At 51.6% G+C, this 26088-nt stretch overlaps 1 protein-coding gene across 6 annotated transcripts; it reads left to right on the forward strand.

Moving 5' to 3' along the window:
* Positions 1-1365: 1365 nt before the first annotated feature.
* Positions 1366-26088, forward strand: dcaf11 (ddb1 and cul4 associated factor 11). 6 transcript variants are annotated; one of them, XR_011189282.1, is made up of 16 exons: positions 1366-1601; positions 3508-3728; positions 8784-8911; positions 10142-10260; positions 10440-10504; positions 11530-11630; positions 12902-13048; positions 14771-14825; positions 18625-18693; positions 20473-20560; positions 20632-20817; positions 21090-21243; positions 21499-21651; positions 22966-23072; positions 23970-25587; positions 25626-26088. XR_011189282.1 is itself a non-coding variant. In XM_069188075.1 (15 exons), exons 2-15 carry the CDS (start codon positions 3517-3519, stop codon positions 24081-24083), a joined length of 1698 nt encoding a protein of 565 aa, XP_069044176.1. In that variant the 5' UTR covers positions 1366-1601; positions 3508-3516; the 3' UTR covers positions 24084-26088. The 6 variants fall into 6 exon arrangements, 2 of the variants coding, with proteins under 2 accessions (XP_069044176.1, XP_069044177.1); XR_011189281.1 differs by having other exon boundaries at positions 23970-25321; positions 25398-26088; XR_011189283.1 differs by having other exon boundaries at positions 23970-24751; positions 24828-26088.

Genomic DNA, 26088 nt, shown 5'->3' on the forward strand with positions numbered 1-26088 from the left:
TGATGGACTGGTGTCCTGTCCAGGGTGTGTGAGAGTGTTTGTCTGTGTGTGTCCTGCAATGGACCCATGTCCTGTCCAGGGTGTGTGAGAGTGTTTGTCTGTGTGTGTCCTGCGATGGACCCATGTCCTGTCCAGGGTGTGTGAGAGTGTGTGTGTGTCTGTGTGTGTCCTGTGGTGGACTGGTGTCCTGTCCAGGGTGTGTGAGAGTGTGTGTCTGTGTGTGTCCTGTGATGGACTGGCGTCCTGTCCAGGGTGTGTGACAGTGTGTGTGTGTGTCCTGTGATGGACTGGCGTCCTGTCCAGGGTGTGTGAGTGTGTGTCTTTGTGTGTCCTGTGATGGACTGGCGTCCTGTCCAGGGTGTGTGACAGTGTGTGTGTGTGTGTGTGTGTGTGTGTGTGTGTCCTGTGATGGACTGGTGTCCTGTCCAGGGTGTGTGAGAGTGTGTGTCTGTGTGTGTCCTGTGGTGGACTGGTGTCCTGTCCAGGGTGTGTGAGTGTGTGTCTGTGTGTGTCGTGTGATGGACTGGTGTCCTGCCCAGGGTGTGTGAGAGTGTGTGTCTGTGTGTGTGTCCTGTGATGGACTGGTGTCCTGTCCAGGGTGTGTGAGAGAGTGTGTCTGTGTGTGTCCTGTGATGGACTGGCGTCCTGTCCAGGGTGTGTGAGAGTGTGTGTCTGTGTGTGTCCTGTGATGGACTGGTGTTCTTCCTTGTGGCCCTTGCCTGCTGCAGCTCTCCCACACGACCCTGTACCTGATAAAGTTGGATGGAACACAAGACAGGTCTCAAACGAGACGAGGCCACTCGGTTCATCCAACCTGTTTGGTAATTAGTTTTGTAATTAGTGGCTCATTAACCCCAAGATCTCATCCAGCTGTTTCTTGAGAGCAGCCAGGGTATCGGCTTCAGGAACATGGCTGGGCAGCTTGTTACACACTCCCACCACTCTTTGTGTAAAGAAGGGAAAACTCATAGGCTTCTCTATTTGTCAGTGTACGAAACTGTCAAACCCCAGAATGTATCAGGTTGCAATATCTATTGCACATTGTCTGATGAATTTAAATTAATTGCACTTATGTATCACATTTCAGTTAACTCTTGAATTTGTTACCAGAAAAGAGGAAAAATAAATTAACTGGACCGTATCCTTCCACTTACTGCGAGGTGACGTCAGGATCAGCCAATCACCGTGTGGGATGCGGTGACAGACGGATTGATGTCACTTCAGAGAGTGACAGTTCTGGAGCTCCGCTTCCACCCGTCGGACGGCCATTTTGGCTCCAGTTTCCAACTGCGCGCTGGCAATCCATGTCAACGAGGAAGCAAAATGGAGCCCTTCGGTGGCTGGGTGTCCTTGGCGATGGGCCGGTCATGTGACCGCGGCGGGGGCAAAGCTCGTCGATGTAAACAACATGGCGACTCGGAGAGAAAAGACCGGGGCCTACCTGGGGATTATTCCTTAACGTAAACTCAAGCAGTGACAATAAAAAAAAACCCAAGCAGTATCGATTCGCTAGTATTGATAAGCCTATTGATTGTTAAAGGAAGAACGTGCAAGACAACAACGCGATCCGCGAACGAAGCCCTAAATACAAATTTCACCAGGTACTGTATTTTCTATTTATCTGTTGAGTTTCTTGTTAAGTGTTCATTGAGCCTTTTTATGATTGTCATTTTCGGAAGGGGATTAATTCACTGAAATAGACGCGAGTCTTCCCGTGTCGTCGGTGTAACATAACGATACATTTAATTTGATTAGATAATTAGCTTGGTTAATTAGTCGAGGAGTATAAGGAAAGCATTTTGACACTGAACAACTGCCGTTTCGATTTTGGCGAGTGAGGAAACTAGACGAATTACTGATTAACCCCTCTCTCCCAGTGCAGTGTTAATGTACTGGAGTGTCCAGTCAGTCAGTGTGTCTGTATGAACCCCTCTCTCTCAGTGCAGTGTTAATGTACTGGAGTGTCCAGTCAGTGTGTCTGTATGAACCCCTCTCTCTCAGTGCAGTGTTAATGTACTGGAGTGTCCAGTCAGTCAGTGTGTCTGTATGAACCCCTCTCTCTCAGTGCAGTGTTAATGTACTGGAGTGTCCAGTCAGTCAATGTGTCTGTATGAACCCCTCTCTCTCAGTGCAGTGTTAATGTACTGGAGTGTCCAGTCAGTGTGTCTGTATGAACCCCTCTCTCTCAGTGCAGTGTTAATGTACTGGAGTGTCCAGTCAGTCAGTGTGTCTGTATGAACCCCTCTCTCTCAGTGCAGTGTTAATGTACTGGAGTGTCCAGTCAGTGTGTCTGTATGAACCCCTCTCTCTCAGTGCAGTGTTAATGTACTGGAGTGTCCAGTCAGTCAGTGTGTCTGTATGAACCCCTCTCTCTCAGTGCAGTGTTAATGTACTGGAGTGTCCAGTCAGTGTGTCTGTATGAACCCCTCTCTCTCAGTGCAGTGTTAATGTACTGGAGTGTCCAGTCAGTCAGTGTGTCTGTATGAACCCCTCTCTCTCAGTGCAGTGTTAATGTACTGGAGTGTCCAGTCAGTGTGTCTGTATGAACCCCTCTCTCTCAGTGCAGTGTTAATGTACTGGAGTGTCCAGTCAGTCAGTGTGTCTGCATGAACCCCTCTCTCTCAGTGCAGTGTTAATGTACTGGAGTGTCCAGTCAGTCAATGTGTCTGTATGAACCCCTCTCTCTCAGTGCAGTGTTAATGTACTGGAGTGTCCAGTCAGTCAGTGTGTCTGTATTAACCCCTCTCTCTCAGTGCAGTGTTAATGTACTGGAGTGTCCAGTCAGTCAGTGTGTCTGTATGAACCCCTCTCTCTCAGTGCAGTGTTAATGTACTGGAGTGTCCAGTCAGTCAGTGTGTCTGTATGAACCCCTCTCTCTCAGTGCAGTGTTAATGTACTGGAGTGTCCAGTCAGTGTGTCTGTATGAACCCCTCTCTCTCAGTGCAGTGTTAATGTACTGGAGTGTCCAGTCAGTGTGTCTGTATGAACCCCTCTCTCTCAGTGCAGTGTTAATGTACTGGAGTGTCCAGTCAGTGTGTCTGTATTAACCCCTCTCTCTCAATGCAGTGTTAATGTACTGGAGTGTCCAGTCAGTGTGTCTGTATTAACCCCTCTCTCTCGGTGCAGTGTTAATGTACTGGAGTGTCCAGTCAGTGTGTCTGTATGAACCCCTCTCTCTCAGTGCAGTGTTAATGTACTGGAGTGTCCAGTTAGTGTGTCTGTATGAACCCCTCTCTCTCAGTACAGTGTTAATGTACTGGAGTGTCCAGTCAGTCAGTGTGTCTGTATGAACCCCTCTCTCTCAGTGCAGTGTTAATGTACTGGAGTGTCCAGTCAGTCAGTGTGTCTGTATGAACCCCTCTCTCTCAGTGCAGTGTTAATGTACTGGAGTGTCCAGTCAGTCAGTGTGTCTGTATGAACCCCTCTCTCTCAGTGCAGTGTTAATGTACTGGAGTGTCCAGTCAGTCAGTGTGTCTGTGTTAATTCCTGTCTTTACCTTTCTCAAAGTGTCGGTCTATGGGCTCTCAGTCCAGTTCTGGGATGTCCGGTCGGGCCTCCAGTGGTGACCCAGACGAGACAGAGCCAGAACGCAGCCAGAACCGGGGCCAGCAAAGCCGCAGACAGGCGAGGAGACAGTTGGACAGAGGGGCAGAGGAGCAGAGCGACAGAGGGTCCGCAGCAGAGGAGGACGTCGACTTAGCGCAAGTGCTGGCGTACCTACTGAGGAGGTAAGAGTGCAGCACTGTGTCTCTCACGGGCTTCCTGCAGGGACACTGAGTCTAGGAGAACAAACTGACACACTGTCCAGACATCCTGACACACTGTCCAGACACTGAGTCTAAGAGAACACACTGACACACTGTACAGACACACTGACACACTGTCCAGACACTGAGTCTAGGAGAACACACTGACACACTGTGTAGACACTCTGACACACTGTCCAGACACTGAGTCTAAGAGAACACACTGACACACTGTACTGACACACTGACACACTGTCCAGAAACTGAGTCTAGGAGAACACACTGACACACTGTCCAGAAACACTGACACACTGACTCACTGTACAGACACACTGACACACTGTACACAGAGTCTAGGAGAACACACTGACACACTGTACAGACACAGAGTCTAGGAGAACACACTGACACACTGTCCAGACACACTGTACACTGAGTCTAGGAAAACACACTGACACACTGTGCAGACACACTGTCCAGACATGCTGACACACTGTACTGACACTGTCAAGGAGAACACACTGACATACTGTGTGGACACACTGTCCAGACACTCTGACACACTGTACTGACACTGAGTCTAGGAGAACACACTGACACACTGTGTGGACACACTGTCCAGACACTCTGACACACTGTACTGACACTGAGTCTAGGAGAACACACTGACACACTGTCCAGACACGCTGACACACTGACACACTGTACAGAAACTGAGTCTAGGAGAAGACACTTACACACTGTCCAGACACGCTGACACACTGTACAGACACTGAGCCTAGGAGAACACACTGGCACACTGTCCAGACACACTGACACACTGTCCAGACACTGAGCCTATGAGAGCACATTGACACACTGTACAGACACTGAGTCTAGGAGAACACACTGACATACTGTACTGACACTGAGCCTAGGAGAACACACTGACACACTGTCCAGACACACTGACACACTGTCCAGACACTGAGCCTATGAGAGCACATTGACACACTGTACAGACACTGAGTCTAGGAGAACACACTGACACACTGTACTGAAACTGAGTCTAGGAGAACACACTGACACACTGTCCAGACACACTGACACACTGTCCAGACACACTGACACACTGTACAGACACTGAGTCTAGGAGAAGACACTTACACACTGTCCAGACAAGCTGACACACTGTCCAGACACTGAGCCTAGGAGAACACACTGACACACTGTACAGACACACTGACACACTGTCCAGACACTGAGTCTAAGAGAACACACTGACACACTGTACTGACACACTGACACACTGTCCAGAAACTGAGCCTAGGAGAACACACTGACACACTGTCCAGACACACTGACACACTGTCCAGACACTGAGTCTAGGAGAACACACTGACACACTGTACTGACACGCTGACACACTGTCCAGACACTGAGCCTAGGAGAACACACTGACACACTGTCCAGACACTGAGCCTAGGAGAACACACTGACACACTGTCCAGACACTGAGCCTAGGAGAACACACTTGACACACTGTCCAGACACGCTGACACACTGTCCAGACACTGAGCCTAGGAGAACACACTGACACACTGTCCAGACACTGAGTCTAGGAGAACACACTGACACACTGTCCAGACACTGAGTCCAGGAGAACACACTGACACACTGTGGAGACACTGAGTCTAGGAGAACACACTGACACACTGTGCAGACACACTGACACACTGTCCAGACACTGAGCCTAGGAGAACACACTGACACACTGTCCAGACACTGAGTCCAGGAGAACACACTGACACACTGTCCAGACACTGAGTCTAGGAGAACACACTGACACACTGTACAGACACTGAGTCTAGGAGAACACACTGGCACACTGTCCAGACACACTGACACACTGTCCAGACACTGAGCCTATGAGAGCACATTGACACACTGTACAGACACTGAGTCTAGGAGAACACACTGACACACTGTACTGACACTGAGCCTAGGAGAACACACTGACACACTGTCCAGACACACTGACACACTGTACAGACACTGAGTCTAGGAGAAGACACTTACACACTGTCCAGACAAGCTGACACACTGTACAGACACTGAGTCTAGGAGAACACACTGACACACTGTACTGACACTGAGCCTAGGAGAACACACTGACACACTGTCCAGACACACTGACACACTGTCCAGACACACTGACACACTGTACAGACACTGAGTCTAGGAGAAGACACTTACACACTGTCTAGACACGCTGACACACTGACACACTGTACAGAAACTGAGTCTAGGAGAAGACACTTACACACTGTCCAGACACGCTGACACACTGTACAGACACTGAGTCTAGGAGAACACACTGGCACACTGTCCAGACACACTGACACACTGTCCAGACACTGAGCCTAGGAGAACACACTGACACACTGTACAGACACACTGACACACTGTCCAGACACTGAGTCTAGGAGAACACACTGACACACTGTCCAGACACTGAGTCTAGGAGAACACACTGACACACTGTACTGACACACTGACACACTGTCCAGACACTGAGCCTAGGAGAACACACTGACACACTGTCCAGACACTGAGCCTAGGAGAACACACTGACACACTGTCCAGACACTGAGCCTAGGAGAACACACTGACACACTGTCCAGACACTGAGTCTAGGAGAACACACTTGACACACTGTCCAGACACGCTGACACACTGTCCAGACACTGAGCCTAGGAGAACACACTGACACACTGTCCAGACACTGAGTCTAGGAGAACACACTGACACACTGTCCAGACACTGAGTCCAGGAGAACACACTGACACACTGTGGAGACACTGAGTCTAGGAGAACACACTGACACACTGTGCAGACACACTGACACACTGTCCAGACACTGAGCCTAGGAGAACACACTGACACACTGTCCAGACACTGAGTCCAGGAGAACACACTGACACACTGTCCAGACACTGAGTCTAGGAGAACACACTGACACACTGTACAGACACTGAGTCTAGGAGAACACACTGGCACACTGTCCAGACACACTGACACACTGTCCAGACACTGAGCCTATGAGAGCACATTGACACACTGTACAGACACTGAGTCTAGGAGAACACACTGACACACTGTACTGACACTGAGCCTAGGAGAACACACTGACACACTGTCCAGACACACTGACACACTGTACAGACACTGAGTCTAGGAGAAGACACTTACACACTGTCCAGACAAGCTGACACACTGTACAGACACTGAGTCTAGGAGAACACACTGACACACTGTACTGACACTGAGCCTAGGAGAACACACTGACACACTGTCCAGACACACTGACACACTGTCCAGACACACTGACACACTGTACAGACACTGAGTCTAGGAGAAGACACTTACACACTGTCCAGACACGCTGACACACTGACACACTGTACAGAAACTGAGTCTAGGAGAAGACACTTACACACTGTCCAGACACGCTGACACACTGTACAGACACTGAGTCTAGGAGAACACACTGGCACACTGTCCAGACACACTGACACACTGTCCAGACACTGAGCCTAGGAGAACACACTGACACACTGTACAGACACACTGACACACTGTCCAGACACTGAGTCTAGGAGAACACACTGACACACTGTCCAGACACTGAGTCTAGGAGAACACACTGACACACTGTACTGACACACTGACACACTGTCCAGACACTGAGCCTAGGAGAACACACTGACACACTGTCCAGACACTGAGCCTAGGAGAACACACTGACACACTGTCCAGACACTGAGCCTAGGAGAACACACTGACACACTGTCCAGACACTGAGTCTAGGAGAACACACTTGACACACTGTCCAGACACTGAGTCTAGGAGAACACACTGACACACTGTCCAGACACTGAGCCTAGGAGAACACACTGACACACTGTCCAGACACTGAGCCTAGGAGAACACACTTGACACACTGTCCAGACACTGAGTCTAGGAGAACACACTGACACACTGTCCAGACACTGAGCCTAGGAGAACACACTTGACACACTGTCCAGACACTGAGTCCAGGAGAACACACTGACACACTGTACTGACACACTGACACACTGTCCAGACACTGAGCCTAGGAGAACACACTTGACACACTGTCCAGACACTGAGTCTAGGAGAACACACTGACACACTGTCCAGACACACTGACACACTGTCCAGACACTGAGCCCAGGAGAACACACTGACACACTACTGACACACTGTCCAGACACTGAGTCTAGGAGAACACACTGACACACTGTCCAGACACTGAGTCTAGGAGAACACACTGACACACTGTGCAGACACACTGACACACTGTCCAGACACTGAGCCTATGAGAGCACATTGACACACTGTACAGACACTGAGTCTAGGAGAACACACTGACACACTGTACTGACACTGAGCCTAGGAGAACACACTGACACACTGTCCAGACACACTGACACACTGTCCAGACACTGAGTCTAGGAGAACACACTGACACACTGTGCAGACACACTGACACACTGTCCAGAAACTGAGTCTAGGAGAACACACTGACACACTGTCCAGAAACTGAGTCTAGGAGAAGACACTTACACACTGTCCAGACACGCTGACACACTGTCCAGACACTGAGTCTAGGAGAACACACTGACACACTGTACTGACACACTGACACACTGTCCAGACACTGAGCCTAGGAGAACACACTTGACACACTGTCCAGACACTGAGCCTAGGAGAACACACTGACACACTGTCCAGACACTGAGTCTAGGAGAACACACTGACACACTGTGCAGACACACTGACACACTGTCCAGACACTGAGTCTAGGTGAACACACTGACACACTGTGCAGACACACTGACACACTGTGCAGACACACTGGCACCCTGACACACTGTGCAGACACACTGGCACCCTGACACCCGGTCGTCTCTGTGGTGTTTAGTGGGTGTCTTCCCTTGCTCCCTCTGTCTCCGCCCCTCTTCCTGATTGGAGGGGACAGGTGCGGCTGGTCCATGGGAGCGGGGCCACGGGGCTGCAGCTCGTCCAATCGTACTCCGACTCCGACGATGACAGCGAGGGGGCGTGGGAGGGCCGCCTCGGAGACCGCTACAACCCGCCCGGTAGCTCGCCGACCGCGACCTGATCTCACACCCGCGCGTGCACACAGACGCAGGACGGCAGCGTGCTCCTGTCCACAGGCCGTTCCCACCGCTGCCTCTGGTTCCTCTGTCCAGTAGAGCAGAGCGCTGTTTTCCCTCTGCCCTGCCCCCTCACGTGCTTCACGACTCGTGTGTTCAGACTGTGCTGACACTGCTGTGACCTTTCACCTCTGACCTATATCGCACAGAGCTCAGGTATTCCTTCTGTGCTGTGATTGCGCTCACACTGCTGTGTCCTTTCACCTCTGACCTTAAGTGCCTTGTAAAATGATACTGACACACACAGTGCAGTGCTCATATCCTGCGTCTGTATGAACCCCCCTCTCTCAGTGCAGTGTTAATGTACTAGAGTGTCCAGTCAGTCAGTGTGTCTGTATGAACCCCTCTCTCTCAGTGCAGTGTTAATGTACTAGAGTGTCCAGTCAGTCAGTGTGTCTGTATGAACCCCTCTCTCTCAGTGCAGTGTTAATGTACTGGAGTGTCCAGTCAGTCAGTGTGTCTGTATGAACCCCTCTCTCTCAGTGCAGTGTTAATGTACTGGAGTGTCCAGTCAGTCAGTGTGTCTGTATGAACCCCTCTCTCTCAGTGCAGTGTTAATGTACTGGAGTGTCCAGTCAGTCAGTGTGTCTGTATGAACCCCTCTCTCTCAGTGCAGTGTTAATGTACTGGAGTGTCCAGTCAGTCAGTGTGTCTGTATGAACCCCTCTCTCTCAGTGCAGTGTTAATGTACTGGAGTGTCCATTCAGTCAGTGTGTCTGTATGAACCCCTCTCTCTCAGTGCAGTGTTAATGTACTGGAGTGTCCAGTCAGTCAGTGTGTCTGTATGAACCCCTCTCTCTCAGTGCAGTGTTAATGTACTGGAGTGTCCAGTCAGTGTGTCTGTATGAACCCCTCTCTCTCAGTGCAGTGTTAATGTACTGGAGTGTCCAGTCAGTCAGTGTGTCTGTATGAACCCCTCTCTCTCAGTGCAGTGTTAATGTACTGGAGTGTCCATTCAGTCAGTGTGTCTGTATGAACCCCTCTCTCTCAGTGCAGTGTTAATGTACTGGAGTGTCCAGTCAGTCAGTGTGTCTGTATGAACCCCTCTCTCTCAGTGCAGTGTTAATGTACTGGAGTGTCCAGTCAGTCAGTGTGTCTGTATGAACCCCTCTCTCTCAGTGCAGTGTGTATTAACCCCTCTGTCTGTGTCAGTGGACGCTCACCCTGACACGCAGGAAGTGGACTGCAGTGAGATCAGGACTCGGATCCTCTTGGCCACGGCCTCCTCAGGGTCCCGGAGTCCCCGCAGCTTCACTCAGATGCTCAGAGAGGTGAGAGCTCAGGGATGGGTGGGTACTGGTGTAATTGTGTGTTTGTGTGCGCCGGCAGTTTCAGGGCAGCGTTGTGTGGTGGTTGTTTTTCTTCAGTTGTGCGGTTATTTGTTGTGCTGTGGTTCAGTGACCTCCCTGTGTGATGGTTGTGTTGTGTGACTGTTGTGTTGTTGTTCCAGAGGGAGCAGGGTCGCTGCCTGGGCTCCAGTTTCTCTCACGGAGAGTGCAGCAACATCCGCTCACAGTGAGTACACAACCTGCACAGCATACTCAACACACACTGCTACACAGTACACACAACACTGCACAGCACACACTGCTGTACAGCACACACTGCTACACAACCCTGCACTACACATGCTGCTGCACAACACTGCACAGCACACAACTCTGCACAGCACACACTGATATACAGTACAACAGACTGCTACACAGCTCTGCACAGCACACAACACTGTACAGCGCACACTGATACACAACACACACTGATACACAGCACTGATACACAAAACATACTGATGCCCAGCACACAACACTATACAGCGCACACTGATACACAACACACACTGCTACACAGCATTGACACACAACACACACTGATACACAGTTCTGCACAGCACACAACACTGTACAGCACACATTGATACACAATACACACTGATACACAGCTCTGCACAGCACACAACACGGTACAACATGCACTGATACACAACACACACTGATACACAGCTCTGCACAGCACACAACACTGCACAGCGCACACTGATACACAACACACACTGCTACACGGCACTGCTACACATCACACACTGCTACACATCTCTACACAGCACTGTACAGCGCACACTGATACACAATACACATTGATACACAGCTCTGCACAACACACAACACTGTACAACATGCACTGATACACAACACACACTGATACACAGCTCTGCACAGCACACAACACTGTACAGCGCACACTAATACACAACACACATTGATACAGAGCTCTGCACAGCACACAACACTGTACAACGCACACTGATACACAACACACACTGCTACACATCTCTGCACAGCACACAGCACTGCACAGCGCACACTGCCTGGCAAGCCTGCGCAGAAAGCTCCTGGCTGCAGGGGGCGCTGTGTGCTGTTGCCCTGGGCCGTAGAGCTCGTCCTCTAGGTGTCGCTCCTGTGACCTGCCCCTGCGCTCCCACAGTGGCCCGATCCCACAGCGAGCGGCCGGGAGTCACGTCTGCTCATCTGCTCTCCTTCCAGTTTCCTGCCCAACTATGTGACGTACAAGGACATCTATCAGCAGAAGGTGTTCTGTGGAGTTTACTCTGAGGATGGCAGACTGTTCCTCTCGGCCTGCCAGGGTCAGTGTCTCTCTCCTTCTGAATGTGTGTCTGTATGAACCCCTCTCTCAGTGCAGTGTTAATGTACTGGAGTGTCCAGTCAGTCAGTGTGTCTGTATGAACCCCTCTCTCTCAGTGCAGTGTTAATGTACTGGAGTGTCCAGTCAGTCTGTGTGTCTGTATGAACCCCTCTCTCTCAGTGCAGTGTTAATGTACTGGAGTGTCCAGTCAGTCAGTGTGTCTGTATGAACCCCTCTCTCTCAGTGCAGTGTTAATGTACTGGAGTGTCCAGTCAGTCAGTGTGTCTGTATGAACCCCTCTCTCTCAGTGCAGTGTTAATGTACTGGAGTGTCCAGTCAGTCAGTGTGTCTGTATGAACCCCTCTCTCTCAGTGCAGTGTTAATGTACTGGAGTGTCCAGTCAGTCAGTGTGTCTGTATGAACCCCTCTCTCTCAGTGCAGTGTTAATGTACTGGAGTGTCCAGTCAGTCAGTGTGTCTGTATGAACCCCTCTCTCTTAGTGCAGTGTTAATGTACTGGAGTGTCCAGTCAGTGTGTCTGTATGAACCCCTCTCTCTCAGTGCAGTGTTAATGTACTGGAGTGTCCAGTCAGTCAGTGTGTCTGTATTAACCCCTCTCTCTCAGTGCAGTGTTAATGTACTGGAGTGTCCAGTCAGTCAGTGTGTCTGTATGAACCCCTCTCTCTCAGTGCAGTGTTAATGTACTGGAGTGTCCAGTCAGTCAGTGTGTCTGTATGAACCCCTCTCTCTCAGTGCAGTGTTAATGTACTGGAGTGTCCAGTCAGTCAGTGTGTCTGTATGAACCCCTCTCTCTCAGTGCAGTGTTAATGTACTGGAGTGTCCAGTCAGTGTGTCTGTATGAACCCCTCTCTCTCTCAGTGCAGTGTTAATGTACTGGAGTGTCCAGTCAGTGTGTCTGTATGAACCCCTCTCTCTCAGTACAGTGTTAATGTACTGGAGTGTCCAGTCAGTCAGTGTGTCTGTATGAACCCCTCTCTCTCAGTGCAGTGTTAATGTACTGGAGTGTCCAGTCAGTGTGTCTGTATGAACCCCTCTCTCTCAGTGCAGTGTTAATGTACTGGAGTGTCCATTCAGTCAGTGTGTCTGTATGAACCCCTCTCTCTCAGTGCAGTGTTAATGTACTGGAGTGTCCATTCAGTCAGTGTGTCTGTATGAACCCCTCTCTCTCAGTGCAGTGTTAATGTACTGGAGTGTCCAGTCAGTCAGTGTGTCTGTATGAACCTCTCTCGTCTTACCCTCCTGTCTCTCTCAGATCAGAACGTGCGGCTGTATGACACCAGCTCCGGCCGGTTCCGAGTGATCCGTACAGTGAAGGCCCGTGATGTTGGCTGGAGTGTGCTGGATGTCGCCTTCACCCCAGACGGACACAACCTGTTGTACTCCAGCTGGTCTGACTACAGTGAGTTGCGATGGGGAGAGGGGGAGGGGGCTCCCAAAATTCCACCAGCATGTTGGGTTACCAATAGCGATCCATCAGCCTGTCCTTGTGGAATCCCCGGATATCGAGCCGGGAACGGCCCTTTTGTAAATAAGAGCCCCTTGTTCATGGTATTTATTCAAGTTTTAGTCTGCTTCGAAGGACAGTTTGAGTTGGAATCGCGGGTCCAGGTTGGGATTCTGGGTAGGTTCGTGGGTCCGGGTTGGGATTTTAGTTGGAATCGCAGGTGACGGTTGGGTTTTCCGTTGGAATCGCAGGTCCAGGTTGGGATGTCTGTGGAATCGGGGGTCCAGGTTGGGATGTCTGTGGGAATCGGGGGTCCAGGTTGGGATGTCTGTGGAATCGGGGGTCCACATTGGGATGTCTGTGGAATCGGGGGTCCACGTTGGGATGTCTGTGGGAATCGGGGGTCCAGGTTGGGATGTCTGTGGGAATCGGGGGTCCAGGTTGGGATGTCTGTGGGAATCGGGGGTCCAGGTTGGGATGTCTGTGGGAATCGGGGGTCCAGGTTGGGATGTCTGTGGGAATCGGGGGTCCAGGTTGGGATGTCTGTGGAATCGGGGGTCCAGGTTGGGATGTCTGTGGGAATCGGGGGTCCAGGTTGGGATGTCTGTGGGAATCGGGGGTCCAGGTTGGGATGTCTGTGGGAATCGGGGGTCCAGGTTGGGATGTCTGTGGAATCAGGGGTCCAGGTTGGGATGTCTGTGGGAATCGGGGGTCCAGGTTGGGATGTCTGTGGAATCGGGGGTCCAGGTTGGGATGTCTGTGGGAATCGGGGGTCCAGGTTGGGATGTCTGTGGAATCGCAGGTCCAGGTTGGGATGTCTGTGGAATCGGGGGTCCAGGTTGGGATGTCTGTGGAATCGGGGGTCCACGTTGGGATGTCTGTGGAATCGGGGGTCCAGGTTGGGATGTCTGTGGAATCGCAGGTGCAGGTTGGGATGTCTGTGGAATCGGGGGTCCACGTTGGGATGTCTGTGGAATCGGGGGTCCAGGTTGGGATGTCTGTGGGAATCGGGGGTCCAGGTTGGGATGTCTGTGGAATCGGGGGTCCAGGTTGGGATGTCTGTGGAATCGGGGGTCCAGGTTGGGATGTCTGTGGGAATCGGGGGTCCAGGTTTGGGTGTCTGTGGGAATCGGGGGTCCAGGTTTGGGTGTCTGTGGGAATCGGGGGTCCAGGTTGGGATGTCTGTGGAATCGCGGGTCCAGGTTGGGATGTCTGTGGGAATCGGGGGTCCAGGTTGGGATGTCTGTGGAATCGGGGGTCCAGGTTGGGATGTCTGTGGAATCGGGGGTCCAGGTTGGGATGTCTGTGGGAATCGGGGGTCCAGGTTGGGGTGTCTGTGGGAATCGGGGGTCCAGGTTGGGATGTCTGTGGAATCGCAGGTGCAGGTTGGGATGTCTGTGGAATCAGGGGTCCAGGTTGGGATGTCTGTGGAATCGGGGGTCCAGGTTGGGGTGTCTGTGGGAATCGGGGGTCCAGGTTGGGATGTCTGTGGAATCGCAGGTGCAGGTTGGGATGTCTGTGGAATCAGGGGTCCAGGTTGGGATGTCTGTGGAATCGGGGGTCCAGGTTGGGATGTCTGTGGGAATCGGGGGTCCAGGTTGGGATATTGGTTGGAATCGCAGGTGCAGGCTGGGAATGGAGGAAGCCCAGTGGGTGATTTTGCGTCTCTGATTGCAGTTCATGTGTGCAGCCTGGATGGCGACAATGAGACTCACACAGCGCTGGATCTCAAGTGAGTATAGTGTCATGTTGAACAACAGGAGTGTGTGTTGTGTTGTGTGTGGAAGAGTGATTTGCTTACAGCAGAATCATCCTGGGCTAATTTTGTTGTCTGAGTGATCCTGAGTCAGCTGTATTGTGTGAATGATCGATGGCCGGTTGTGTTGTTAGGTTTTGTGTGTTGTATTAATAATCCTTTACTGGGTGTGTTGTATAATCTGGAAGTCCTGTGCTGACTGTGGTATGGTGTTTTGTGTTGACACTCGGTGGTTGTGTGCATTGGTACTGAAGTAGTTACGTTGTGATCTGTTGTGTTGTGATGGTTGGTGTGCATGTTTTTACTGAAGAAGTTGTGTTCTGTTGTGATGGAGGTCATCCACGCTGGTATTGAAGTAGTTGTGTTGTGATGTGTTGTACTGAAGAAGTTGTGGTGTGTTGTTTTGTGAAGTACTTGTTTTGTACTTGTATGTTGTGATATGTTGGGTTTTGTTGTGATGTGCGCTCTGGTGCTGAAGGAGTTGTGTTGTGTGCTGATGTGTGTGCTGGTGCTTAAGAAGTTGTTGTGTGCTGATGTGTGTGCTGGTGCTGAAGGAGTTGTGTTGTGTGGTGATGTGCCCTGGTGCTGAAGGAGTTGTGGTGTGTTGTGTACTGATGTATGCAAGCTCCTGCTGAAGGAGCTGTGTTGTGTTGTATATTGATGTGCGCCGGTGCTGAGGGAGTTGTGTTGTGTGGTGTTGTACGGGCTGCTGCTGAAGGAGTTGTGTTGTATTGTGTGTGCTGATGTACGCTGCTGCTGAAGGGGTTGCGTTGTGTGGTGTTGTACGCACTGCTTTTAAAGGAGTTGTGTTGTGTGGTGTTGTGCGCGCTGCTGCTGAAGGAGTTGTGTTGTGTGGTGTTGCGCGCTGCTGCTGAAGGAGTTGTGGGGTGTTGTGTGGTGTTTTGTGCTGCTACTGAAGGAGCTGTGGGGTATTGTGTGGTGTTGTGTGCTGCTGCTGAAGGAGTTGTGTGGTGTTGTGTGCTGCTGCTGAAGGAGTTGTGTGGTGTTGTGTGGTGTTGTGCGCTGCTGCTGAAGGAGTTGTGGGGTGTTGTGTGGTGTTGTGTTCTGCTGCTGAAGGAGTTGTGTGGTGTTGTGTTCTGCTGCTGAAGGAGTTGTGTGGTGTTGTGTGCTGCTGCTGAAGGAGTTGTGGGGTGTTGTGTGGTGTTGTGCGCTGCTGCTGAAGGAGTTGTGGGGTGTTGTGTGGTGTTGTGCGCGCTGCTGCTGAAGGAGTTTTGGGGTGTTGTGTGGTGTTGTGTGCTGCTGCTGAAGGAGTTGTGGGGTGTTGTGTGGTGTTGTGTTCTGCTGCTGAAGGAGTTGTGGGGTGTTGTGTGGTGTTGTGTTCTGCTGCTGAAGGAGTTGTGGGGTGTTGTGTGGTGTTGCGCGCTGCTGCTGAAGGAGTTGTGGGGTGTTGTGTGGTGTTTTGTGCTGCTACTGAAGGAGCTGTGGGGTATTGTGTGGTGTTGTGTGCTGCTGCTGAAGGAGTTGTGTGGTGTTGTGTGCTGCTGCTGAAGGAGTTGTGTGGTGTTGTGTGGTGTTGTGCGCTGCTGCTGAAGGAGTTGTGGGGTGTTGTGTGGTGTTGTGTTCTGCTGCTGAAGGAGTTGTGTGGTGTTGTGTTCTGCTGCTGAAGGAGTTGTGTGGTGGTGTGCACGCTGCTGCTGAAGGAGTTGTGTGGTGGTGTGCACGCTGCTGCTGAAGGAGTTGTGTGGTGGTGTGCATGCTGCTGCTGAAGGAGTTGTGGGGTGTTGTGTGGTGTTGTGCGCGCTGCTGCTGAAGGAGTTTTGGGGTGTTGTGTGGTGTTGTGTGCTGCTGCTGAAGGAGTTGTGGGGTGTTGTGTGGTGTTGTGTTCTGCTGCTGAAGGAGTTGTGGGGTGTTGTGTGGTGTTGTGCGCTGCTGCTGAAGGAGTTGTGGGGTGTTGTGTGCTGCTGCTGAAGGAGTTGTGGGGTGTTGTGTGCTGCTGCTGAAGGAGTTGTGGGGTGTTGTGTGGTGTTGTGTTCTGCTGCTGAAGGAGTTGTGGGGTGTTGGTGGTGTGCATGCTGCTGCTGAAGGAGTTGTGGGGTGGTGTGTGGTGTTGTGCGCTGCTGCTGAAGGAGTTGTGGGGTGTTGTGTGGTGTTGTGTTCTGCTGCTGAAGGAGTTGTGGGGTGTTGTGTGGTGTTGTGTGCTGCTGCTGAAGGAGTTGTGGGGTGTTGTGTGCTGCTGCTGAAGGAGTTGTGGGGTGTTGTGTGCTGCTGCTGAAGGAGTTGTGGGGTTTTGTGTGGTGTTGTGCGCGCTGCTGCTGAAGGAGTTGTGTGGTGGTGTGCATGCTGCTGCTGAAGGAGTTGTGTGGTGTTGTGTGCTGCTGCTGAAGGAGTTGTGGGGTGTTGTGTGGTGTTGTGCGCTGCTGCTGAAGGAGTTGTGGGGTGTTGTGTGCTGCTGCTGAAGGAGTTGTGGGGTGTTGTGTGGTGTTGTGCGCTGCTGCTGAAGGAGTTGTGGGGTGTTGTGTGGTGGTGTGTGCTGCTGCTGAAGGAGTTTTGGGGTGTTGTGGGGTGTTGTGTGCTGCTGCTGAAGGAGTTTTGGGGTGTTGTGTGGTGTTGTGTGCTGCTGCTGAATGAGTTGTGTGGTGTTGTGTGCTGCTGCTGAAGGAGTTGTGGGGTGTTGTGTGGTGTTGTGTGCTGCTGCTGAAGGAGTTGTGGGGTTTTGTGCGCGCTGCTGCTGAAGGAGTTGTGTGGTGGTGTGCATGCTGCTGCTGAAGGAGTTGTGTGGTGTTGTGTGCTGCTGCTGAAGGAGTTGTGGGGTGTTGTGTGCTGCTGCTGAAGGAGTTGTGGGGTGTTGTGTGGTGTTGTGCGCTGCTGCTGAAGGAGTTGTGGGGTGTTGTGTGGTGGTGTGTGCTGCTGCTGAAGGAGTTTTGGGGTGTTGTGGGGTGTTGTGTGCTGCTGCTGAAGGAGTTTTGGGGTGTTGTGTGGTGTTGTGTGCTGCTGCTGAATGAGTTGTGTGGTGTTGTGTGCTGCTGCTGAAGGAGTTGTGGGGTGTTGTGTGGTGTTGTGTGCTGCTGCTGAAGGAGTTGTGGGGTTTTGTGTGGTGTTGTGCGCGCTGCTGCTGAAGGAGTTGTGTGGTGGTGTGCATGCTGCTGCTGAAGGAGTTGTGTGGTGTTGTGTGCTGCTGCTGAAGGAGTTGTGGGGTGTTGTGTGCTGCTGCTGAAGGAGTTGTGGGGTGTTGTGTGGTGTTGTGCGCGCTGCTGCTGAAGGAGTTGTGTGGTGTTGTGTGCTGCTGCTGAAGGAGTTTTGGGGTGTTGTGTGGTGTTGTGCGCTGCTGCTGAAGGAGTTTTGGGGTGTTGTGTGGTGTTGTGTGCTGCTGCTGAAGGAGTTGTGGGGTGTTGTGTGGTGTTGTGTGCTGCTGCTGAAGGAGTTTTGGGGTGTTGTGTGGTGTTGTGCGCTGCTGCTGAAGGAGTTGTGGGGTGTTGTGTGGTGTTGTGTGCTGCTGCTGAAGGAGTTTTGGGGTGTTGTGGGGTGTTGTGTGCTGCTGCTGAAGGAGTTTTGGGGTGTTGTGGGGTGTTGTGTGCTGCTGCTGAAGGAGTTTTGGGGTGTTGTGTGGTGTTGTGTGCTGCTGCTGAAGGAGTTGTGTGGTGTTGTGTGCTGCTGCTGAAGGAGTTGTGAGGTGTTGTGTGGTGTTGTGTGCTGCTGCTGAAGGAGTTGTGGGGTGTTGTGTGGTGTTGTGTGCTGCTGCTGAAGGAGTTGTGGGGTGTTGTGTGGTGTTGTGTGCTGCTGCTGAAGGAGTTGTGTTTCTCTCTCTATGTCTCAGTCCCGACGAGAGAAGATTCTGCGTTTTTTCTCTGACCGTGTCGTCGGATGGAAAAGAGATTCTGGGAGGGTAGGTCTGTGTGTTCTTGTCTCTCTGCGTCTGTTGTGTCTCTGTGAATGTCTTTCTCTTTGCCTAGCTCTTATCTAAGGGTGTGTGTTTGTGTGCTCTCCTGCCATTATGTGAATTATCTGTGTTTGTCAGTGTCTCTCTGTGTTACTGTGTCTCTGTGCTGTGTGTGTTTTGAACATCACTGACTCTGTCTTTGAGTGTCACTATCTCTGTATGTGTTTTGTGTTGTCTTGCTGTAACTGTGTGTGTCATTTTCTCAGAGCTTGTGTGTTGTGTGTGTCTTTTCACAATCTCATGAATGTGTTGTGTGTGTTCCTATCTGCGTTTGTGTTGTGCATGTGCGTGTCACTGTCTCTGTGTTGTAGGCGTTTGCGTGTCACTTTCTGTTTTTTGTGTGTGCAAGTGTCACTGTCTCTGTGTTGTGTGTGCTGGGTAGCTTTCACAATCCTTAGATCTATCCTCTATTGTCTGTCTGCCTGTCTCTCTCTCTCAGGGCACTCAGACAGCTGCCCGCCTCTCTCTCTCAGAGCAGTCAGATAATTGCCTGTCTCTCTCTCAGAGCAGTCAGACAGACGCCTGTCTCTCTCTCTCAGAGCAGTCAGACAGACGCCTGTCTCTCTCTCTCGGAGCAGTCAGACAGACGCCTGTCTCTCTCTCTCGGAGCAGTCAGACAGACGCCTGTCTCTCTCTCTCGGAGCAGTCAGACAGATTCTTGTCTCTCTCTCTTGGAGCAGTCAGATAACTGCCTGTCAATTCAATTCAATTCAATTCAAGGTGCTTTATTAGCATGACCGATGGGTACAATCAGTGTTGCCAAAGCAAATAAAAATAATAAAATTAACATAGAACAAAACAAAAAATAGAAGTAAAATAAAATCTACAGACATGTTACAGACATTTACAACAAAGACATATTATATAATATCGACATATACTGTAGGCGGCTGGAGCATTATTGGGAGACGGACTCACTGTTCCTCAGGCTGTGACAGGAGATCACATACTGGGCTGCCAGATCAACTGAGTTCCCTCCTCCCTCTCCCAGTAGGATTGGGACCTGTTGTGGTTTTGGCAGGTGTGGGAACTCTGGGATTAGATTTCTGAATTTCGGGAAGAATGTTTCTCTAATCCCAGAGTATCTGTCACAGTGCAGTAGGAAGTGCACCTCTGTCTCTATTTCTCCCTGCTGGCAGTGGGAGCACAGCCTGTCCTCTCTGGGCAGCCAGGCCTGTCTCTCTCTCTCTCAGAGGAGTCTAACATTCACCTGTCTCTCTCTCTCAGGGCACTCAGTCAGCTGCCTGTCTCTCTCTGAGCAGTCAGACGGATTCCTGTCTCTCAGAGCAGTCAGATAACTGCCTGTCTCTCTCTCTCATTCACCTGTCTCTCTCTCTCAGGGCACTCAGTCAGCTGCCTGTCTCTCTCTCTCTGAGCAGTCAGACAGCTGCCTCTCTCCCGGAGCAGTCAGACAGACGCCTGTCTCTCTCTCTCGGAGCAGTCAGACAGACGCCTGTCTCTCTCTCTCGGAGCAGTCAGACAGATTCTTGTCTCTCTCTCGGAGCAGTCGGATAACTGCCTGTCTCTCTCTCTCTCAGAGAAGTCTAACATTCACCTGTCTCTCTCTCAGGGCACTCAGTCAGCTGCCTGTCTCTCTCTCTCTGAGCAGTCAGACGGATTCCTGTCTCTCTCGCAGAGCAGTCAGATAACTGCCTGTCTCTCTCTCTCATTCACCTGTCTCTCTCTCCCGGGGCACTCAGTCAGCTGCCTGTCTCTCTCTTTCAGGGCCAACGATGGCTGCCTGTACGTCTACGACCGGGAGCAGAACAGGAGGACACTGAAGGTGCCCGTGACGTCCAGCAGTGTCCCCGGGGTCAGTGTGATCAGTGTGAGTGGTGCTGTCGGTGGGCGTGGCGCTGACCGCTCTCCCTCTCTGCGCCCCAGATCGACGCCCACGAGGACGATGTGAACGCCGTGGCGTTCGCCGACGGCTCCTCGCAGATCGTGCTGTCGGGCAGCGACGACGCGCTGTGCAAGGTCTGGGACAGGCGGACCCTCAGAGAGGACAGGCCACAGCCTGTGGGCCAGCTGGCCGGACACCGGGATGGCATCACCTTCATACACAGCAAGGTACTCTCCAGGGTGGGGTTAATATACCAATACATAAGGAGTGTCCAGTCAGTGTGTCTGTATGAACCCCTCTCTCTCAGCGCAGTGTTAATGTACTGGAGTGTCCAGTCAGTGTGTCTGTATGAACCCTTCTCTCTCAGTGCAGTGTTAATGTACTGGAGTGTCCAGTCAGTCAGTGTGTCTGTATGAACCCCTCTCTCTCAGTGCAGTGTTAATGTACTGGAGTGTCCAGTCAGTCAGTGTGTCTGTATTGACCCCTCTCTCTCTGTCAGGGTGATGGTCGCTACCTGATCAGTAACTCTAAGGATCAGTCCATCAAGCTGTGGGACGTGCGGCGCTTCTCTCCCAAGGAGGGCCTGGCTGCCTCGCGCCTGGCCGTCACGCAGCAGAACTGGGACTACCGCTGGCAGCAGGTCCCCCAGAGAGGTAGGCCGAGGCGGCGACGGGGGGCTGGGGTTCGGCAGGGCTCTGGGCCAGTCCTGCACCAGGCTGCCAGTGTGTGCTCTGTCTCTCCTCCGATTTCCACCCTCTCATAGACCGGCACCTCTGTGTCCCTCAGACTGGGGGTGATTTTGTCAGATCGCCGTGATTTGGACAGTTGTTGTGCTGCTCCGGGTCACAGAGGACCGCGCAAGCGGCAGGACCTCTCTCCTCATGCCCTGTCTCTCTCTCCCCCCTCAGCCCTGAAGAGACACAAGCTGACGGGTGACACCTCGGTCATGACCTACCGGGGTCACGGGGTCCTGCACACACTCATTCGCTGCCGATTCTCTCCGGAGTTCAGCACCGGACAGCGCTTCATCTACACAGGGTGCTCGACTGGCAGAGTCGTCAGTGAGTCCGTCTCTCCCTGTCTTTCCCCGTCTCTCTGCTGACTGCTGTCTGTCTCAGGTCCTAAAGGTGTTCTGTAGTGTCCAGTCAGTGTGTCTGTATGAACCCCTCTCTCTCAGTGCAGTGTTAATGTACTGGAGTGTCCAGTCAGTCAGTGTGTCTGTATGAACCCCTCTCTCTCAGTGCAGTGTTAATGTACTGGAGTGTCCAGTCAGTGTGTGTGTGTATGAACCCCTCTCTCTCAGTGCAGTGTTAATGTACTGGAGTGTCCAGTCAGTGTGTCTGTATGAACCCCTCTCTCTCAGTGCAGTGTTAATGTACTGGAGTGTCCAGTCAGTCAGTGTGTCTGTATGAACCCCTCTCTCTCAGTGCAGTGTTAATGTACTGGAGTGTCCAGTCAGTCAGTGTGTCTGTATGAACCCCCCTCTCTCAGTGCAGTGTTAATGTACTGGAGTGTCCAGTCAGTCAGTGTGTCTGTATGAACCCCTCTCTCTCAGTGCAGTGTTAATGTACTGGAGTGTCCAGTCAGTGTGTCTGTATGAACCCCTCTCTCTCAGTGCAGTGTTAATGTACTGGAGTGTCCAGTCAGTCAGTGTGTCTGTATGAACCCCTCTCTCTCAGTGCAGTGTTAATGTACTGGAGTGTCCAGTCAGTCAGTGTGTCTGTATGAACCCCTCTCTCTCAGTGCAGTGTTAATGTACTGGAGTGTCCAGTCAGTGTGTGTGTGTATGAACCCCTCTCTCTCAGTGCAGTGTTAATGTACTGGAGTGTCCAGTCAGTGTGTCTGTATGAACCCCTCTCTCTCAGTGCAGTGTTAATGTACTGGAGTGTCCAGTCAGTCAGTGTGTCTGTATGAACCCCTCTCTCTCAGTGCAGTGTTAATGTACTGGAGTGTCCAGTCAGTCAGTGTGTCTGTATGAACCCCCCTCTCTCAGTGCAGTGTTAATGTACTGGAGTGTCCAGTCAGTCAGTGTGTCTGTATGAACCCCTCTCTCTCAGTGCAGTGTTAATGTACTGGAGTGTCCAGTCAGTGTGTCTGTATGAACCCCTCTCTCTCAGTGCAGTGTTAATGTACTGGAGTGTCCAGTCAGTCAGTGTGTCTGTATGAACCCCTCTCTCTCAGTGCAGTGTTAATGTACTGGAGTGTCCAGTCAGTCAGTGTGTCTGTATGAACCCCTCTCTCTCAGTGCAGTGTTAATGTACTGGAGTGTCCAGTCAGTCAGTGTGTCTGTATGAACCCCTCTCTCTCAGTGCAGTGTTAATGTACTGGAGTGTCCAGTCAGTGTGTCTGTATTAACCCCTCTCTCTCAATCTCAGTCTACGATGTGCTGACTGGCTGCGTAGTATCCCGGCTCTCTGACCATGATGCCTGTGTTCGAGATGTCAGCTGGCACCCCTATGAGGCAAACATCATAAGCAGTTCTGTGAGTTCTGTGTGTGGCTGATCATGTGTTTGACTGTTCATATCTTCTCTCTCCTCATGCCCTCGTGCCTTTCCGCCTGTGTGTGTCTGACTCTGTGCATTTCTGACTGTAAATCTGTCCGTGTGCATGCCCAATAGTGTGTCTGCTTGTGTGTGTATCTAAATGCATGCATGTCTGGTTGTGCATGTCTAACTGTAGGTGTGCGTGATTGTGCAAGTGTCTGACTGTATGCATGCCTGATTGTGTGGCTGTGCGCTTCTGACTTTATGGCTGCTCGATTGTGTGTCTGACTGTATGCTTGTCCGATTGTGCATTTGACTATATGCATGTCTGGCTGTATGAGTGCCTGATTGTGTGTCTGGCTGTATGCATGTCCGAATTTGTGCGTGCCTGATTGCATTTCTGACTGTATGCGTGCGTGTCTGACTGTATGCTTGCCCGATTGTACATCTGACTGAATGCACGCCTAATTGTGTGTGTCTGACTGTAAGCATTTCTGACTGTATGCATGTCTGACTGTATGGATGCCTGATTGTGTGTCTGGCTGTATGCATGTCTGACTGTATGGATGCCTGATTGTGTTTCTGGCTGTATGCGTGCCTGATTGTGTGTCTGGCTGTATGCATGTCTGACTGTATGGATGCCTGATTGTGTTTCTGGCTGTATGCGTGCCTGATTGTGTGTCTGGCTGTATGCATGTCTGACTGTATGGATGCCTGATTGTGTTTCTGGCTGTATGCGTGCCTGATTGTGTGTCTGGCTGTATGCATGTCGGGCTGTATGCATGTCTGATCGTGTGGCCGACTGTATGTGTGCCCTGTTGGTGTCCGTGTGTTCCGGTGTTGCGGTCTGTTTTCGCGCCTGACCTCTCTGCCTCCCTGTCTGTCTCTCCCTCAGTGGGACGGAGGGGTGCGTCTCTGGGAGCACAGGCAGAGCCACCTGTTTGACGAGGAGCGGGAGAGGGAGAGGGCGCCTGACATGGAGGAGGAGGAGGAGGGGGAGACGGAGTGAGAGTGGGGTGTGCAGGACCGCTACCCCCGAACACAGAACTGCAGGACGGAGAACGGAGGGGGAGTTAACGAGGAGCTGGAGAGATGCTCTTCTGATCTTTTATGTAGGGTTTCATGTTCAGTGTTTTATTATAAAGAAAATACTTGCAGGGCTGAACACAATATTTTGTAAACTATTGTAAAATTCTCCTGCCTATAGATGGCAGCAAACGTGGGCAATAGTGTGTGTGGGTCAGTGTGTTTGAGCTCAGGTCTGTGTGTAGGTGTGGGTCAGTGTGTTTGAGCGCAGGTCTGTGTGTAGGTGTGGGTCAGTGTGTTTGAGTGCAGGTCTGTGTGTAGGTGTGGGTCAGTGTGTTTGAGCTCAGGTCTGTGTGTAGGTGTGGGTCAGTGTGTTTGAGCGCAGGTCTGTGTGTAGGTGTGGGTCAGTGTGTTTGAGCGCAGGTCTGTGTGTAGGTGTGGGTCAGTGTGTTTGAGCGCAGGTCTGTGTGTAGGTGTGGGTCAGTGTGTTTGAGCTCAGGTCTGTGTGTAGGTGTGGGTCAGTGTGTTTGAGCGCAGGTCTGTGTGTAGGTGTGGGTCAGTGTGTTTGAGCGCAGGTCTGTGTGTAGGTGTGGGTCAGTGTGTTTGAGCGCAGGTCTGTGTGTAGGTGTGGGTCAGTGTGTTTGAGCTCAGGTCTGTGTGTAGGTGTGGGTCAGTGTGTTTGAGCGCAGGTCTGTGTGTAGGTGTGGGTCAGTGTGTTTGAGCGCAGGTCTGTGTGTAGGTGTGGGTCAGTGTGTTTGAGCACAGGTCTGTGTGTAGGTGTGGGTCAGTGTGTTTGAGTGCAGGTCTGTGTGTAGGTGTGGGTCAGTGTGTTTGAGCGCAGGTCTGTGTGTAGGTGTGGGTCAGTGTGTTTGAGCGCAGGTCTGTGTGTAGGTGTGGGTCAGTGTGTTTGAGCGCAGGTCTGTGTGTAGGTGTGGGTCAGTGTGTTTGAGCGCAGGTCTGTGTGTAGGTGTGGGTCAGTGTGTTTGAGCGCAGGTCTGTGTGTAGGTGTGGGTCAGTGTGTTTGAGCGCAGGTCTGTGTGTAGGTGTGGGTCAGTGTGTTTGAGCGCAGGTCTGTGTGTAGGTGTGGGTCAGTGTGTTTGAGCGCAGGTCTGTGTGTAGGTGTGGGTCAGTGTGTTTGAGCGCAGGTCTGTGTGTAGGTGTGGGTCAGTGTGTTTGAGCGCAGGTCTGTGTGTAGGTGTGGGTCAGTGTGTTTGAGCGCAGGTCTGTGTGTAGGTGTGGGTCAGTGTGTTTGAGTGCAGGTCTGTGTGTAGGTGTGGGTCAGTGTGTTTGAGTGCAGGTCTGTGTGTAGGTGTGGGTCAGTGTGTTTGAGCTCGGGTCTGTGTGTAGGTGTGGGTCAGTGTGTTTGAGTGCAGGTCTGTGTGTAGGTGTGGGTCAGTGTGTTTGAGTGCAGGTCTGTGTGTAGGTGTGGGTCAGTGTGTTTGAGTGCAGGTCTGTGTGTAGGTGTGGGTCAGTGTGTTTGAGCGCAGGTCTGTGTGTTGGTGTGGGTCAGTGTGTTTGAGCACAGGTCTGTGTGTAGGTGTGGGTCAGTGTGTTTGAGCACAGGTCTGTGTGTTGGTGTGGGTCAGTGTGTTTGAGCGCAGGTCTGTGTGTAGGTGTGGGTCAGTGTGTTTGAGCACAGGTCTGTGTGAGTGAGTGCGTGTGTTTGAGCACATTGATCAGTGTGCGTTTGACCGTGCCAGTGTGTTTGACCTTGTGTTGGTGTGCGCGAGTGTGCAGGTGTGTATGCGATCAATCATTGTGAGTGTGTAGAGAGCGCATCTGAGTGTTTCTATCAGGTTGTGTGTAGTGTTAGAGTACACCCGCGTTTGTGTTTGTGCGAGTGAATGTGGGTCTATTTGTGTGGATCAGTGTGTGTGTATGTCAGCGTGTCAGTGTATATTCACTGCAAGAGGTACCAGGTTTCAGTGTGTGTGGGTCTCACCTTTAAAATGTACATTAATAATAAAATTCACAAGATATTTCCCGTA

Source organism: Lepisosteus oculatus, chromosome 4, assembly GCF_040954835.1.
Source record: "Lepisosteus oculatus isolate fLepOcu1 chromosome 4, fLepOcu1.hap2, whole genome shotgun sequence".
NCBI classification, from domain to species: Eukaryota; Metazoa; Chordata; class Actinopteri; order Semionotiformes; family Lepisosteidae; genus Lepisosteus; species Lepisosteus oculatus.

What these genes read in the sequence shown, in the direction of transcription:
- dcaf11 (XM_069188075.1), top strand. Translation starts at nt 3,517, where the DNA reads ATGGGCTCTCAGTCCAGTTCTGGGATGTCCGGTCGGGCCTCCAGTGGT. An exon ending in GTTCCTCTCGGCCTGCCAGG is followed by an intron (nt 11,631 to 12,901) that starts GTCAGTGTCTCT and finishes TGTCTCTCTCAG; the next exon opens with ATCAGAACGTGCGGCTGTAT. An exon ending in CACACAGCGCTGGATCTCAA is followed by an intron (nt 14,826 to 18,624) that starts GTGAGTATAGTG and finishes TCTATGTCTCAG; the next exon opens with TCCCGACGAGAGAAGATTCT.